At 40.1% G+C, this 17,849-nt stretch overlaps 1 protein-coding gene across 5 annotated transcripts in view; it reads left to right on the plus strand.

Annotated features, from left to right (window-relative positions):
* Nucleotides 1-17,849, plus strand: part of VPS41 (VPS41 subunit of HOPS complex) — a 166,581-nt gene that overhangs the window by 103,123 nt on the left and 45,609 nt on the right. For all 5 annotated transcript variants that reach the window (XM_006267880.3, XM_014602587.2, XM_059728674.1 and 2 more), the window contains 6 exons: nt 4,053-4,150; nt 6,542-6,671; nt 9,669-9,784; nt 12,101-12,157; nt 14,534-14,595; nt 15,377-15,458. In XM_006267880.3, coding sequence (XP_006267942.1) covers nt 4,053-4,150; nt 6,542-6,671; nt 9,669-9,784; nt 12,101-12,157; nt 14,534-14,595; nt 15,377-15,458 — 545 coding nt within the window. The remainder of the gene's footprint in view (nt 1-4,052; nt 4,151-6,541; nt 6,672-9,668; nt 9,785-12,100; nt 12,158-14,533; nt 14,596-15,376; nt 15,459-17,849) is intronic.

Genomic DNA, 17,849 nt, shown 5'->3' on the forward strand with positions numbered 1-17,849 from the left:
TGGAGATAAAATGAGCAATTTGCAGTCCTCCAGCATCCCAGGATGCACCACTCCCAGGACCCTTTCCCCCCACTCTTGCTCCATGATGAACCTCCAACCTCCTGAACTCTACTCCCCAGAGTATAGTACTGCCTGGGAACAGGCAGGACACTGGCAGTGCTAGGAGAGGAGTTGCAGCAGTGAGAGCATGGACCTGGGAGGCATGGGGGAATAGGGGCTGTGGCTTTTCTCTGCTGGCCCCCTGTGTTCCTGTCCCGGGGTGGTAGGAGAGGTCTGTGCTGTAGGGAGCCCTCTGCTAACCCAGTCTCAGCCTTCCCACCACTTTCCCCAGAGAGGGTTGCACCTTTTGCCCGGAGCTGGGCAGAAGTGTCAGAAAAGTTCAGTTTACCTCAATTACTCAAGGTTATTTGAAATCTTCCCATATCTCCTGGTCTGGTTCCCCCAAATGCTTCTGGTTCTCCCCTGGCCACATGGCTTCATGAGGGCTTGTAGCTTCCTATTGCACCCCTTGTTCCTGTCTGAGGTTGTGGGGAGGGAGGGTGCTACCAGCACAGAGTGCCCATGGTTTAGTGCATTGGGAATACAGAGTTGGATAGAGCACATGGATGGAAAAAGCCACAGCCCACATGCCTCTGCTTTCCACCTCCATGCTCCTGCCTCTGCTACCCCGTTCTTCCACCCCTCACCCCCCCTCCCCAAACCAGAACAGGAACTGAACCCAGGTGTCCCGGCTCGTTGCCATGCCCCTGCTTGCCAGCCCTCTAGTAGCAAGTCAGAGCTGTGCAGGCGAGAGAGGGTATTCATCTTTAACATGCGACTGCTCACAGCATGTTCTAACTTTGACACCACTTAACGTTCCACAGATTTAGTGTGGTCTAAGTGTAACGTGTAATTTTTAAATTTTTAAATAGCTATTTTTAAATAGCGTATTGGCCTTTTTGCCAACTGTAAATAGTTGATCACTTTTATTTTTCTGTCAGATTCAACTGGCTGACTCTAAAAACAAGTGCACTCTATATATGGTAAGATTTGGTTTGTTTTGCAGAAGCAGCCAAAGCAAATAAAGGGCAGTTCAAGTAGCATCTTAAAATGCTTACTAGTATATCTTCAGTAGAGTCCAGTGGTGGGGTTTGCAGCTTGCTCACATTTACCAAAAATGGCTTTCTAACTTAGTATCTCAAGTACCAGTAGTGGTATAGGTTTCATCAGCAGGGTACCCACCTGTGGTCCTCAGCAGGGCTTGTAGCTGTGGCAAGCCAAGCTGCACACTGCTGCTGGAATCCGAGTTTAGCAGCTTAAAGCTGTTTTAGGTATCTCAACACAAGATACTGATGCATGTCTGGATTGCAGTCGAGACTGGTGCCATCTTGTGCTTACCTGAGCCTGTCTCTTCAGTTCAGTCCAGTTTGCAAGCAAATTCTCAATCTGCTGGTTTAGTTTCCTGCTTGCTTGTCCCAAAACATAATCAATGAAATCCTGGTCCCAGGGAAATCAGTAGCACTAAATATTTTTGTTCTATTTCCTCACTGACACATCTTACTTTTTCCTAAAGTGAAATAGTTTGAGGGCTTCAGAATTTTCTTTTTTACCTCTGAGCAATTTTATTTCACAGTGGAACAGAGTAAATCTGATTTGATTTACCCTGAATATTGTTTTCTATAAGGCTGAAGCATAAATGTGTGCTATCTGGCTGCAGTTGCATACTATATTTAGATTCTAGATTTGGTTTGATAGATTGGGAGTCCTTTTTCAAATTAGTACTAATGGTTCTGGTTCTGGAATAGTTGTTTTGGTCAGATTGTTGTTCTCCCTTTGTTACAGGCTACCTATAAAACACCAGAGTGAGCCAAAGAGTGAACCTAAGTAGAATTCTATACTTCCGTAAGTTTTAAATTTCATCAGGAAAAAGGTGTATGTGATTAGTTTTCCAGGCTTTTATCAGGTCAAGAAGAACTGCCTTTATTAGATGATGTTCTTTGTTCAAGGCCTCAGCAGGAGAACTATAGTATTGTGTTTCAACAAGGCCTCTTGAGGATTAGCTATGAGAAAGTTGAACAGGAAACCAAGGAAACCAAACTTTGTCTTAAAGCAAAACTTTCTACCGCATCCTGCCTCCTATTGCAGAACAGTTGTATTGGTTATTTCACCTGCACTGTGGTGTATACATGTGTAGGGTAAAAATATTCAGAACTGCCTAAAGGACTTAAGAGCTTTAGTCCCAATAAAAATCAATGGAACATGAACATAGGTGTTCCTGAAGACTTTATTCATCATCTTTATATTAAAGACAGAAGTACCCCCTCCACATTGCTTTCCCTATTCCCCCCACCAGATTGAATCCTCTGTGCCCCCCTTGTTCAGCCCCATATGCTGCTTGCAAAATCTGTCAGTGAATATTTTCCAGTAAATGCTGATTTCTAGGGAGTATTTTGTATTTGGACCATTTTATTTCATCTTGTTCAAATATTTCCTTTCTGCTTTCACTATGCCTTTAAGTCCTTAAATTCTAAATCATATGTCAGAAGCAAGATATATTATGGAGATAATGTTTCTGACATCATCTGTTCTAATGTCAGTGCTCAAAACAACGTGTGGCATATTCCAGTCAGTCTCATCGGTCTTCCAGGCCAGAGCAAAATAATTACCTAGAGGATTACAAATGTCAGCATATTCTCCCCTAGAAGAGTGTTGATTGAAAGTTTATTTTGATGTGATGCTTTCATTGCCTAAATTATTCATTATTCAGTGTTAGTATTCATTTTTAAATAGCACTTGTTTGTTCACATAGAGCCAAATATAACATTTAACTATTATTTGTTAGCTTTGTGTATTTAACAGTCAAGATATTCTTTTTTTTCTCTTTTCTTTCCCTTTTCTTTTATTTTCATTTCTGGTTTAGCTTTATTGCAGAATTGGAGTGTATTTCTGTTTTGTTATAAATCATTATCAACTAATGATAACATTTTCAGTATTTACACTTGGATGCTTTTAAAACTAGGTAGAAAATAGTACACTGGGTCTATGCCTGGGGTTTCGCAACTGCAATAAGTTACTAATCGGTTACGGATCATCTCTGTGTCTCATATCAACCAGTATATGTTGATCAAGGATACAAGGGAGAAGAAAGAAGCAGAGTGTTTCCTAATATTAAACACTGGAAGTATAAGCCAAGTAGAAATAACCTGTATAATTATTTCTGATTTATGTCAGATCTGTTCGTTTGTAGTAGTGCACTGAAAAAGTTTCGTTTAAAAGAAACATTTAGTTGTCTCTTGCTCTAACACAGTTCTAGTTAGTGTTCAAATCCCTAGGTTTAGGAGTGATTTTAGAAATTTGTGTTTAGTTTTGTGAATTCGGGCCAAAAAAGGAAATGTCAGCTACTCTTTCTCCACTTTTAGCGTGATCCTGTCTATAAGTTTCTTTGGTTATTGATTAGTCAATCTTTGGATCCCCATCTACCACAAAATTATAGCTTCTATAGTGCAGGTAATTCTACCTAGCCCAGCTTCTGCTGTGTTGTTTGGTCATTTACTGAAAGTTCACGTAAGCCCTCACAGGTTGTTCCAGCCTGGGCCTGAATGCAAGGGTGGTTCTTTCCCTAACCTTTCATTTGAATTCATTGGTTGTAGTTTTCTACTACTTGGTTCGGTTGGTCTAATGCAGGGGTAGGCAAAATGCGGCCTGCCAGGCTATCCTATCTGGCCTGTAGGGCCCCTAAAAAATTTAGAAAATTAATATTTATCTGCCCTAGCTGCCTGTCATGCGACCCTTGATGGCTTGCCAAAATTCAGTAAACAGCCCTCTGCCTAAAATAATTGCCCGCCCCTGGTCTAACAAGTCGCTTCTTAGTCTCTTGAAGGCTCAGATCAGGTGAAAGCTTGTTATGTATTTGGGGCCTGATTTCCTCTCCTCTGCCCAAAGGTGCTGAACTTATGCTGCTTAGTTGCTTCTGAAATTCAGGGGAGCGGGGGTTATTTTTGTCTCAAAAAGAGAGAGAGAGAGAGAGACTCATTTACTCTAAAATCTTTACTGTGTCTTTTCCTGTGTTGCAGTTTTCCAATTTGAGACTGAATTCTACATCAGTGGACTGGCACCTCTCTGCGACCAGCTTGTCATACTGTCGTATGTAAAGGAGATTTCTGAGAAAACGGTAATTTATTTGGCATTACAGTTGCACTGCAGCACAAAACCATCTCTTGAGTTGGGCTTAAGCTAGGCACACATCTGATTATCTGTAAAGGGATTCGTAGGCAGCTTAGTCTGTAATGAACAATGGATAAAACTTTCCTGACCTATAAAATAAGGTCAAAAGAGGTTGCTTGGACTAATATATTTACCTTGTAGAGGCCCACTTTGCTTCCCACAAGGAGCAAAGGGAACAAGACAGGATCTTCCCTGGATCTTCTCTCTCTCTCTTTTTTCCCTGGCATTCATATATGAGGAGAAATGGATTCATCCAGCTGTAATGGGGGGGGAGGGAGGGGGAGACCTTGCTGACACTCTGCATTAGAAGAAATGAGAATAGTGAAGTTGATCAGCTCCAACAATAGGGGTCACTGTGGTCAGGGCACAAATTGCTGAAGCAGAAGCTCATTGTTCCTTTTGCCTCGGAGACATCTGTTTTGTGCACTGTGTCTTATTTATAAATAGGTAGAAATTGCAATTAGCAGCATTAATTCTTACCAGGAGAGAAACTGTCCTGTTTATATTTGATTTGGAACACAAAGTAAAACAGGGAGAAGGTGAGGGGGAGGGTATCCTTGAGGCCTCAGCGTTAGTGTGGCAGATGCTCTTGATCATCTCTTTGATAGTATGCCTGCATTAGACAATCATCACTATAGTAACCTTAAGCAACTGGGTGCACGTGTTGCTAGGCAATGAAATGCTGTAGGCTCAAACCAACGCTCAAACCTATTGAAATCAATAGGGTTAGCTGCTAGCCCAACTGCAGGACATCAGATGATTATTTTTTTATTTATTTATTTTAAGGAGAAAAATAATGTCTCCGCCACTTCTCCCAAGAGAGCTAGTGCAGCAGTTCCTCCAGAGAGAGAGAGAGAAAGAGAGTGAATGTATCTGGTAGAGAAAGTGAGGTAAATAAAGAAAAGGTCAGGGGAGGATTGAAATGCTGGTAAGCAAGGAATTGGAAGAATTGTTAATGAAAAAGTAGCATTAGAAAGGAGCTCGGATGAAGCAAGAGGTAATTGGGGAGAGTTGAAGAGATCCTGATGGCCTTGGGGAGCAAGGAGGCAAAGAGAATTTTGGGTAAAGCTATATACTTCATTAGAAGAGAGGTTTTAATGCATTTGCTTTTTATGTGTTTAAGACTAATGCGGATCATGTGAAAGGCACAGACCTAGTCAAACCTCTTCTATTAGTAAAATCAGAATTATTTCTAACACAGAAATGGGGAGCAGTTGCAGTGAAGGTTTCCTCTGAGCCCTGTCTGTGTGCCTCTGTCTTGTACCAGGGAGGACTATCTCCAAGGATGTTAGGGTAGTTCAGTTTTATGGCTAATTAGTTTGGTCTCTTTGCTGAGATTGCTGGCAAGGCTGTCAGTTATTGCCAGTGATGCTCCTAGAGGAGTTCTGTTTTCTGTGAGCTAATGAGACCACCAGCTTATTTTATGACTGCCAAATAATAACTGCTGTTTGCTAAAAAAGCAGGTTGGATTTGAACTAATCATATAGGCCAACCACTTTAAAAAAAAAAAAAGTGTAACTTTCTGTTGGGATGGCTGAATCAAGAATGCTAGGGGTAGTGACCTTTGAGAAGTCAACAGCTGCTGAAAGGAGTAATGAGGGCAGTAAAAAACTGCATCTTTCATTGTTGGTTTCTTATTCATAACCAGTTCATTTAAGTGATTGCCATTGGCTTTTAAGAGTACAGCGATACCAAGTCAATAGTTTCCCTTCACCCAAAAGCTTTGAGAGGGCTTTGAGTAGTATGCTCCTGCTTCAGCTGGATTACACACTATGAAGCAAAAAACAAAGAATAGCCGTGTTAACATGTAGTTTTTGTAACGTAATAAGCAGTGCAAATTGTGAAGCGCAAAATTTCCACGTGAACACGTACGTTGAATGTTGTATTTGGTGAAAAGTCATTTTCTACAAAAATGTATACCCAGTATTTAGGGGAAAAAAACAACACCCCCTCCCCCCCCGAAAGGATATTGAGATATGTTTAAGTGAAAATTTCAAGGCAGATTTTTATTTCTTCACTTGGCCCTGTTTTCCGGTCATAATATCAGAGCATTTACTCCACTCTTTCCAAATGGTAACAAGCATTGTATAAATCCACTACAACACAGCGAAAGAGGCTATTAGCTAATTGTTTCGTATAGAGGTAATAGCTTCATATGTAGACACAACTGTAAGGCTAAGTTCCATATTGGCAATTTGAGCATGTTCATTTTTGATGATGTATCATTTGCTGAAACCTCAATTGCAAAAGGATTGCATTTAAATCTCGGGTGGCCATCAGTTGATATAAGGAAGACATATTGCATAGGATACAATTATTGTGGTTTCATTTTTCTCAGGAAACAGAGTGTTGTGCAAGACCTCGACTGGATATTATTCAGCCCCTTCCTGAATCTTTTGAAGAAATCTCTTCTGATGCTTTAACAGTAAGAGGATTCCAAGAAAACGAATGTAGGGATTATCATTTAGGTGAGCCATTCTAATATGTTTTTGTTATTTGGTTACAAACAGCCTTTCCTTCCTAGTTACTCTTGGAGAAATCAGAACATTGAATGTTATTGTTTGTAATATACTCTTGCTTTTTTCTATGTCATTCTATGGTAGTCGTAGTTGTCCTATATACTGCAAAAATATGACTTAATATGCCAAGTTTGCTAACTAAAATTACAAAAATGTCAGGAAATATGAATGTTGTTATAACATTACCTGGATTTGTATGCATTGCATTCATTTGCCTGCATTGTACATCCTACATACCTTACTATTGGGACTATTTAATTATGCAGACATAAATATTGCTATATATCTAACCAAATAATTGTACCAGAGGTACCAACACTCTCTTGCTTTTAGTTTGGTGATGTGATACCATTGGGTTAAAGGTTTCAGGCAAGCCATAAACTTGGCTAAATAATTGTAACCTGGATGTAGTGAATCAGCAAAGTGTTTAAAGGCTGGTAGCATAACTAATGCCAATCAACATGGCTTCAAAGAAAAATAGGGCTTGTTAACCTAACATAGTGTGTGGAAAAATTTTGGTTAGTGAATAAAGGTAACTGTGCTGACATTGACATAGACTCCTTCAAGGCATACAATATCTGCACAATATTCTCTGTAAGCCTTAAGTACTTATATGGCCCCCATTACCACAGTATTTTTGTGCCTTGCAATCTTTATCATTGTCACACTTTTGTGAAGTACTCATCCCCATTTTACAGATAAGGAATTTATACTAAAGTCAGCTATTTAAAAGTATTTTGGTGCCTGATTTCAATAGGCACTTTTGAAAATGTCACTATACACTTAGCTGTACAGGTATAGCTTGAGTGGCTTGAAAACTGTCAAATAAATTAAGTGTTGATAGGAAATCATCCAGTAGGTTGTTTTTGATGGGGTTCCCTTGTTCTTGGCTCGGTGATAATCAATATCTTTATCAGTGATCTGGGAAGAGATGTATAATTTCTCCTGTTACTGTTGGCAGGTGAAATGCGAAGTGTTGGAATAGTAAATAATAAGAATAATTCAGTTGCCTTTTCTGAGCAACTGAGCAGAGTTGCAAGTTTTCAAGTTGCAGCAAGGGAGGTTTAGGTTGGATATTAGGAAAAACTTTCCCAATAGGAGGGTGGTGAAGCACTGGAACAAGTTACCTAGAGAGGTGGTCAAATCTCCATCCTTGGAGGTTTTTAAGGCCCAGCTTGACAAAACCCTGCCTGGATTGATCCTGTTTTGAGCAGGGGGTTAGACTAGATGACCTCCTGAGGTCCCTTCCAACCCTAACTTTCTATGCTTCTATGAGTTACTGAACAGGCTGGGTCATTTGATAAATGGCTTTCTTTAAACAACACGCATTTTAAAGCCAAATATAAAATCAAGCATCTAGCAGGGAAAAATGTAGATCTTGCTAACAGAATGAGGGATAGTACCTTGGAAAGTAGTGCCTCTGAAGAATTCAAGTTTGTGATAGACAACCGAATGATGAAGAGCTCTTTCATGTTGGCTAAGAGGACTAATGTGATACTCAAATATAGAAGTTGGAGAAATAGAAGCTAGGAAGTGGTATTTCTTCTGCATATGGAGACCATTGTGGGACTGTTCTGCTCTGCCCTGGGGTCTGCACTTTTAAAGAAGACTGACTAGTTGGAAAAGATTTTAAAAATGGAAACCAAGAAAATTCAACTTCTCAACAAATGGAATTAGAACAGGAGTTTTAATAAGTTTAAGCTTGATTGATTTATCCAAACGGACTTATCAGCGCATCATGGCATGTCTAAAAATCATAATTTTTCAAAGGCTCCAATTTAGCAGATAGAAGAATAAAAATTTGTAATGGACAAAATTTGGGGCTAGACAAATTCAGAATAATGAGGCACACATTTTTAACAATGAGGGTGACGGTAACCATTGACAGAATATCCCTGAGAACGTGGTGGATTCTCTCATGTGAAATCTTGTAAGTGAAGATTGGATACTTTTCTAAAAGACCTACTGTAATTCAAACAGCTTATGGGCTTGATGCAAAATTACAGGTTGAAATTCTATAGCCTGCATTATGCGGATGAATAGTAATGGTCCCTTCTGGCTTTTCAAATCTGTGAATCTGATTTTAAGCATCTTATCCAGAAGTACACTTTAAATCAAAGTGGATCTGCCAAACCTACACATAGATCATGCCCTTAAGCAACCAGAATGCAGCATACCCACTTCCAGTCTCCAGACCAGTTTGTTCCCATCAAGAGCATTGGACAGTCCGGCAGTCCCCATGGTTGTGCTTCACTATTCATCAAATGTTTTTGATTCATCAGTTGTGTATAAACGTTTTCTGATGGTTTCAAATGCAGTGTGTGAAACATTATTTAGACTGTTTATTGATAATATTGAGGGTTTCTGTTTACAAATGATTGTAAGTGTTTCTTTTCTGGCTTTGTAGTAAGAGTTTTACTTTGAACAGTCGTTGTCTATGGCTGGTTTGACCTCTAAGAAAATTTTTAGTCTAAGCTTACTCAAAATAAGGACTTGTACCAAAAGTGAATGCATTATACATATAACCTTAACTTATAGCATTGCAAATGCATTGCTGTAATGATGTACCATGTCCCCAAGGGTTATGGCATCTATCATTTATGCTTTTGATGGTCTTGACCTTGATGGGGAGGATACATTTATTGCAGGGTATGTAGTGTAATAGTCCCCTAAAAGTATAATAGTGTGTTTCTAAACCATCATGAAGTTTATACATAGTGGATGAATCAGAATTTGCAATAAGCTGTGGTGAGTTTTGAAAGCTATTTTACCATTTAAACCAGTTTTAATTTATTGGAAATACAGCATCCAAAATCATGTTCTGCTGGAGTAGCTTGCTTTCTTGCCAGCCTCTCTCTCTTCCCCCTCCCCCAAGGGTGTACTAAAATGGAAGGCTTTACTTCTGGAAAACATAACATAACAATAAAATTTCATATGCATTTTCAGAGTACTCGGAGGGCGAATCGCTCTTTTATATTATCAGTCCAAGAGATGTTGTTGTGGCAAAGGAACGGGACCAAGATGACCACATTGATTGGCTCCTGGAAAAGAAGAAATACGAAGTAATTTTTACAGTAGTGCCTTTAGTTTCTTATGTCTGAAAGCTTGTGTGGCAGCAGTAAGCATTGGCCTTGCATGTGACTGAATAAGGCTTCTATTAAGTTAGTTACACACAAGCATAACTGTTCACATGACCTAGTCTTGTTTGCAGTTAAGTTGATTGGGAATCTGCTAAATTATTTGTATTTGTATCCATCCAAATAAAGTAAAGGAGAGGAGATTTAGTGCAGCAGAATTCACCATTTTATTCCTGTGTTAGGGTTAGGTTCATGGCTCCTGGTTAGTTGTTGGAAACTGTCTCATAAGAAACAAGCAACACATTACTGTTTCAGCTGTTGGTGCCTAGTGTCATCTGACTTCCAAAGATGCAGACACCCACTGTGGTCGTTCACTACAGTGGGACCGATGGCACAAATAACCTTTGAAAAATCTACACGTTTACCATTAGATACCTAGATCCCATTTTTTTAAATAACATTTAAGAACCTAATGTTTGTCTTTACGTGGATCCTTTTAGTCAATATTAATACAACAGCCCAAGTTCTTTGGTTTCTGATGTCCCCGAGTGAATACTTTAGAGAACTGTACAGAGAGCTTTAAAAGAAATTTTGCAACTTAACTTTTTTATGTACAGAATGCCCATGCTTTGGTGTGTATGTAGACTGCTTAGCACACCCCTGGAATATCAGAACTCAGTTCTGATGCAAGGAACTTAAAAACATCCATGCAAGGCTGTGGCTTCTGGGGAGTAAATTCAAAATGGTGATTGTAGTTTTGTAGTTCATGCAAAACAGACTGGATCCCACAAGACTCAAGCACTTCCCAAGTACAGCTCTGTCTCTTGGACCCCTGGCGCACATTTTGTTTAATGGTACAATGGAATCTGATTCCTGACCCCAATAATCATGCTGCCTGCAATGCCACACATGCTCAGGCTCTCTCCGTATTGGCAAGTTGAACGCTAAGGGCATGCACATGGGGTTGACAGTCAGCTAATTGTCAGCACCCACCCTAGAAAGTGTCAGGTCCTCCTCAGGTGGGGCTGTCAGCACAGACAATCAGCTGATTGTTGGCCCATACTCAGGCAGTCCTGGGTTTGAGACCTGAGGCCATCCAGGCTGGAGCCAACGATCAGTTGACTGTCAAAACCCCACAATGGGCAACGCTGGCTGGGCTGCTCAGCACAGGGAGCAGAGGCTTCTCCCCAACCCCTCCAGGAGCATCTGCTGCCTGACATGAGTTTTATAGTCCTCAGCCAATGCTCTCCTGTGCCAGACAGCCTATCCAGAGATGCCCAGCACAGGGTTTAAAGTCTCCAGTGGGATAAGTCTATGCCCTGCCTTTCCACATAGTGGGAGCCTCTTCTCCCCCATGCCAGGCAGCTCTAGTGTGAGGTTTAAAGTCCTCAATGGGGGAAGGCTTTCAGCTTCCCCCTCCTGCACGCTACCCCACCCCACCTCAGTCTGGGGCCAACAGTCAGCTGATTGTTGGTACTGGAACCATTCCAGACCCTGGTGCAGTCTGGGTCCACAAACCAACAGTTCATTTTTAGTCCCCAGCCACACATTCTATTTTAAAGCACAATAGAAATGAATCATAAAAATATTCTGAGCTATGTGGAACACTTTATGGCTAGTTCCCCATTTTATGGCACTTTAATTGGGTGCATGAGGAGTGCCCTTCCTAGTTATGCTGCGGTTAACACTTGAATTGCAGCATAAATGTAATAATGTATAATGGAGGCCTTGGTGAAAGCCTCCTGGCTACTAGTTGATGACTGGCTTTTGTTATGTTTCATATTAAGGTTTAACTTTTCATATGCTGATAAAAGAACTAGCTCTGTTGTGTATATTGGAAATAGGTAAATAAAGAGTTGCAAGTTCAACTTAATGAAATAAATCATTCTGACGAGAAGGGGGCGTTTTTTGGTTGGTTGGTGTGGAGGATGGAATGGGGAAATGCACAAGATAAGCCCTTCTCAAGCTAATTTTTTCACCAGTTGCTTTGCTAGTGGAGGATTTTTGTTTGAAAATAAGTCATTGGAACTGCATTTTATATTGTGCTATAGTCTTGATATTTGATCCTAATATACTAATGTGGAGTGAGCCCAGATGGAAACAAAAATAGTTCTTTTTGGTTGACTGCTTTTGTTTTGTGTATGAATTCAAAGCTGTTCATCCAACCATGGCATTAAAAATTCTAGTGCTTCAAACATAACACACAGAAAAAGAGTTTGATTTATGCAGTTCTAGAGCATCCTATATAGAAGTGTTGTGTATTTGACTTGTATATGCCATTTTTCTATTATGTGACTGTAGGAAGCATTGATGGCAGCTGAGATCAGTCAAAAGACCATAAAAAAGCATAAGATTTTGGTAAGTCTAAAAAAATTCCTCTTCAACCCAAAACAAGAAATAGCTCACACTTTTTAGAATGTTAGGAGATGCTAAGAATATTGGTTATATATTTCTTCTGTATTAATCCAGACAATTGTTGTTAGGCACTCTCCCAGCTACATCTGGTTTTGTGATGTTAGCCTGAAAACAGCATCCGTGCTTAGAATTTGTAAGGCTACTGAGCTAACAGGGACAGTAAGCATAAAAATCGCACATTTCTAAGGAATTTATTTATTTTTGAATGTTGTTGTCTAAAGGAAAACAATATTATAAGCAACTGAAAGTCTGGCGGGGGGTGGGGGGGAGTACTTTTCAGTCTGAATTTCTGCATGTGGCAGCACTTTGAGTAGGAATATCAAAGTAAACCTAAGGTTTCCACATCCTACTGAAATTCAGTTGAAACTGAACCAGGCCTTAACTGACTTTAAAGTTTTTGAAAGTTTCAGTCTGTAACATAGTGTCACTGTTTGCCCTTGTATGGATCTTTTGCATAGCAGTGAAAAGGATAGAGACATTTGTAATAATAGGAAAATGTTGTTTTTAAATAACAAAAATCAGCATGGCTTTTAACTTCTTTTTTTTTTTAACCGAGCTAGATGTAAAGCCTGTTCCTTTGGCTGTGAACTGAAATGCTGTATTTCAAAAATAAGTACAATGTAATGATCGAGCTTTTAAATTTCTAACCGGTTTTATAAGCAAACCCTGATCATTACAGAAACATATATTTCAAAAGTAAGCTAAAAGCTGTTTTACCTGCTTCAGCCATAGTCTAGAAGTCAGCTTCCCATCTCAAACTAAAGACATCACCAAAACCTCTCAAATTAAGTAGCTCATGCTTTAGCTTGCTTGTGATGCTTTCAAAAGAAATGAGGAATCCTGAAGACAGGTCCTAGCCAGGAAGTGGGAAGAAGAAATACGTTTTGTATGACTTGCAAAATGTGTTCTGTTGGGATGAAATTTAGTTAATCCTGTGCAGCCTCAGTTTTATTGGACTGTTGGGACCTGATGCAAAGTCTACTGAAATCAATAGAAGTATCATTTGATTTCTAGGGACTTTCAATCACGCCCTAAGTGGTTGAAGTCCTCTGGGGTTATGCAGCAAAATATGCTTGTTCTTTCTAGTGAGGGCAAAGGCATAAGGTTACTGGACAGAATGTTTTTTCCAGGGACTTCATAGAATGCTACAGTGACCACAGCCACTGTACACTACTAACCAAATGCAAGAACCATTCACTTTCAGCATAACTGTAGATCCTTTGCCACCTTCCCCTACTGCCCCCCATGCTACTTGCTACCTTAGCCGGGCCATTCTAAGATGGTGATGGATGAAAATTACCAGGGTGCAACATTTGTTTTTGTTTGGCATTGCAACGAAAATTTGCCCTTTTAGTATTTTGGGTTCAGAGAGAGATTGACAAACCTACCCCAGAATAGCCAAGTGATGAGAGCACCCTTCTGAAATGTGGTAGACCTGTGTTGAGGTCCCCTGTCTGTTTGGCTCTTCTCTTTTTTTACTTAAAAATATCACCCTACAGAAGCCTTCCCAATCAAAGTTTTTTTTTTTTAAGGTTTAGACAACAGTATTTTGTCAAAAAATTTCCAGGCATCTCTGTGGTAGAGTCCTTCAGGTGGCAGGGGGGAGGCTCATGCATTGTTACTGCTTGGCTTAAGGTGTGCATTGAGCCTTGTATGTGAATCCCACAAGATAAAACAGTTTCTAGATTATTTGCTGCATCTCAATATAAAGCTCTACATTGGGATAAATTCTTGAGTAGGGATGTATTATGTGAATTTACTAGGCAGACAGACCTTTAACTAATGGGGTTTGAATAGAAACAATATGATGAAAAATTTTTGGATAATAAATCCTACAACCTAATTTCTTTTTCCTACTTCTATGTAATGGAATGAGTAGCTAAATATCAGTAATTCCTCTATTTTATAGAGCAATGTATGTTCTCCCTAAAATATTGGCCCCCATATTGGGATCAATATTTTAGTATCCTTGAACTAACTGACCCAGATACCAAATGCTCAGATAGATGCCAGGACTTGGGGAAATAGCAAACATTTCCCATTATGGGAGAAATTGTGACCAGTTATTTACCGCAACATTTTAACGTGAAGGTACGAGCTTAAAGTGAATATTTTGCTGCAATTTTATATACAGTCTACTATCCCTGTTTAAGAAAGGGAAATCCATGGAAATGAGGGCGAGTGGTTGACTTGGCAAACCACAAAATGCATACGTGGCTGACATGATAGCTTATTATGTCAATAAAATACCTAAATCTCAGGCTGTTTGACTTACCAAATATATGGCTAATTGGTCTAACTTCTACTTTTTTGTTTTAGGATATAGGCTTAGCCTATATTAATCATCTAATGGAGAAAAGGGACTATGACTTGGCTGCTAGGTAATATATTTAAGATTTTTTTTTCAGTGTTGTTGAGGGCATTCAGGATGGGTGGGGTCACAGGGGTGGTTGTGTGTGTGTGTACAATAGATCTTTAAAAAAAAAATGTCCTTATCTGTGAGGATGTCTGATATGAACATTTAAAATTTGCTACTTATATTTTTCATGACAGCTTGAAGGTAAAGCACCTCAGTAGTTTTAGCTACATTAGAAAGATTCATAATACATATTTTTTCGATATAAGATTTTATTCTTCTAAATCATGTGAGACCCTTGAAGTTTAATCTGCTTGATCCACCCACTGTGGTTACATGCTTAGGTGATAATTCACGATAATACTGAGGATACCTGTATAGACCAAAATTTTTCAAACTTGGGTACTTAAAGCTAGGTACTTAAATCTATATTTAAGCACTTAAAATACTACCAGACCTCTTTTATTATTTTTTTTTAGTTGAGCGTGGTTCTCAGTTACAGAGACTCAGGTACAGGGAAACTTTTATTTTTAGGTCCTGGATTAGCCATGGCTGAAGTCACAGTTAGGATGTTGCATTTTACCACCACATCTAGTAGGCTAGTGACCCCTTCTGGATAACCAAAGGAATTGTTCTGATGTGCTCTAAAGGAAATCGTTTCTGGTACATCTTGTTTGGAGCAACGTTTACCAAAATGTAGGACTTTGAAAGGTGCTATGGTGGGGGAAGATGGTACATGCTCACTTTTGTTATTCACGCATGTAACTTTTTTTTATTCGTAATTTCTCCTGATTTGTTATCCACAGAAAATGCCAGAAAATACTTGGCAAGAACACAGACCTCTGGGAATTTGAAGTTTACAAATTTAAAGAAATAGGGCAACTTAAGGTAGGTTAAATCCTATTTCTTAGCTGATGTTTCTTGTATAATACATCCCATACTTACTCTGCAGTCTGATGTTGACCAGCTGGGATGACAGCTCAAATCATTGAACCAGAATTTTAGTGTGCATACTGTTGCGTATGGTCCTAGTTTACTACTAAGCTGGTCTTAAAATCAAAACTAACCCCACCAATTAACAAAATCTGCAATAGTATGGTTGTTATAAGGGTGGATTTATTTTTAAAGAATATCAAGCCTTCTTTGAAATGGAATAGGTTTTTTTTCCCCTTATGTCACACAGAAAATGGTAGCAGGGAAGGGAAACAGTCTGCCCCTTCTTGTATTTTGCCTCGTATTGGCATGGAGAGACGGGTACAGAAAATACATTTGCTGTTGAGTCTCAGTGAATAAATTGCCCATGACATAAGGTAAAAATGTTGCCACTCCCAAATCAGTAGAAGCATAATGCACACTTTCTTTGATAATGTGCGCACATTTTATTTCTGAATTTTATATCTTCCTATTGAAACTCAATGAGCCTAAAAGGACATATTATTAAGATCTCACAGCATGTAGTCCCTTGCTGGTTTTGAGCTGTTTAATTCTGTTCAAAAAGGGGAAGCATTTCAGCGTATTAAACATTTCTAAAAAAACTGTAATTTCTCCTTTTGAGTGGTGCCAGTGAGAGAACAACACTGTCTTATTTTTAAGAGTTCGTAGTGGTTCGGTGAACTCTTTGCCACACTGAAAGATAAAATCTCATATTTGTCTCTTTCTGTTTCAAACCAGTAAGGGACCTGAGGTGAAATGTTGATATATATATTTTTTTTAGCCCTTTTGGGTTTATTTTCGTATTGGTTGTGAGTGTCTAGAGTAGATGTTTCTTCTCTCCACTTATGTCATCCAGCAGACTGTAAAATATAAAAATATTTGTGGGTTTGCTGCAAAAACCTCTCTGTTAAATTACTGCCTTTCTAAACAGTTGGTTGTTTTCACCCTTCTGAAAGCCAATTGTAGAAAAACGTTAAGATGCAGTATGTTACATTATTCACCTTCAAGCTGCGGTTCCAGAATACTACTTTCTTCATTTCCTATTACAATCATATGGTCTTGCTCAGGTTGTCATGGTACCCGAGTGCTACAAAGAGTTAATGAACCCTTAATTGGTCTAAAAGGACTGATTTCTGAAATGTGTTATTTGTTCTCTTGCATACAGGCTCTCTTGTAATCCATGACCCAGCAAGCACATACTGGATAAAGCAGCTGAAGCACATTTTGACACTAGTTTCTAATCTTTTAGAGGAAGCGTTGGTTGAGAGAGAGGCGCTTCCCAACTGTGCAAGATAAAGTAAAACACTTTAAAGCTAAGAACCAAAAACTGCTAGGTATTGCTATTATGCTGTCTACTGTCATGATTTTTATCCCTAATTTTAAAAGGGACATCACTTATAGAAATTCCCTCCATATATAGGGTGTCTTGAAATGCAATAAATGTTTCCAGTAAGGAAGAGTGTAATAGTGAGGATCAGGTTTAAAAATTCTTTCTCTGTGGAACAGAGTACACCAACCCTGCACTATTGAAGTCAGTGAGGTGGACTATGAATTGGGGCCCAAATATGAAGACACTCAGCTCCTAATGGAGTCAGCTCCTAATGGAGTCTCAGGGGAGAAGGGGAAGGAGCAGGGGGCTGGAGCCAGCAGGGGAATGTCTCCAGGGAAAGTCTCGGCCTCCTGCTCCTTCCCAAGGCTGGAGACAAGCAGGGGAAGGAGCAGGAGCCCGGAGACAAGCAGGAGGCTGGAGACAAGCCCCTGGAGATAAGCTGGAGACTTCCCCTGCTCTCTCCAGCCTCCTGCTCATTCACTGCTACTACCGGTGAGTGTTGGGAGGGGCTGGCAGAGCAAGTGGGGAGCTGGGAGAATGAACAAAGGGTGGGGGGAATGAATGGGGGCAGAGAGAATGAGTGGGGAGCAGGGGAATAAATGGGGAGCAGGGGGAATGAACAGGGGGCATGGGGAATGAATGGTGGATAGGGGGAATAAATGGGGAGCAGGGGAACGAATGGGAAGCTGGGGGAACCAACGGGGTGGGGGGAATGAGCCTCCTGTTCGTTCTCCTATTCCCTCCAGCCTCCTGATTGTTCTCCTGCTCATCTCCAGCCTCCAGAGGCTGGAGAGGTTCAGGGGAATGAGCAGGGGGCTGGAGACCGGAGGGGGGGCGGAGCTGTCACCCGTGGGGGAGGCCTGGGACCCTGCAGGCAGGGTAGTCCATGTGCTGTGGGGGGGGCTCTGCCCTGTGGGGGGCAGGGGACCATTGGTGATGCATAGGGGGTGCACAAGTAAAAGACAACAAGAAATTGTTTTTTAGATATATTGGGAGTAAAAGGAAGGCCCAGGGAG

This window comes from Alligator mississippiensis, chromosome 5, assembly GCF_030867095.1.
Source record: "Alligator mississippiensis isolate rAllMis1 chromosome 5, rAllMis1, whole genome shotgun sequence".
Lineage (NCBI taxonomy): Eukaryota > Metazoa > Chordata > Crocodylia > Alligatoridae > Alligator > Alligator mississippiensis.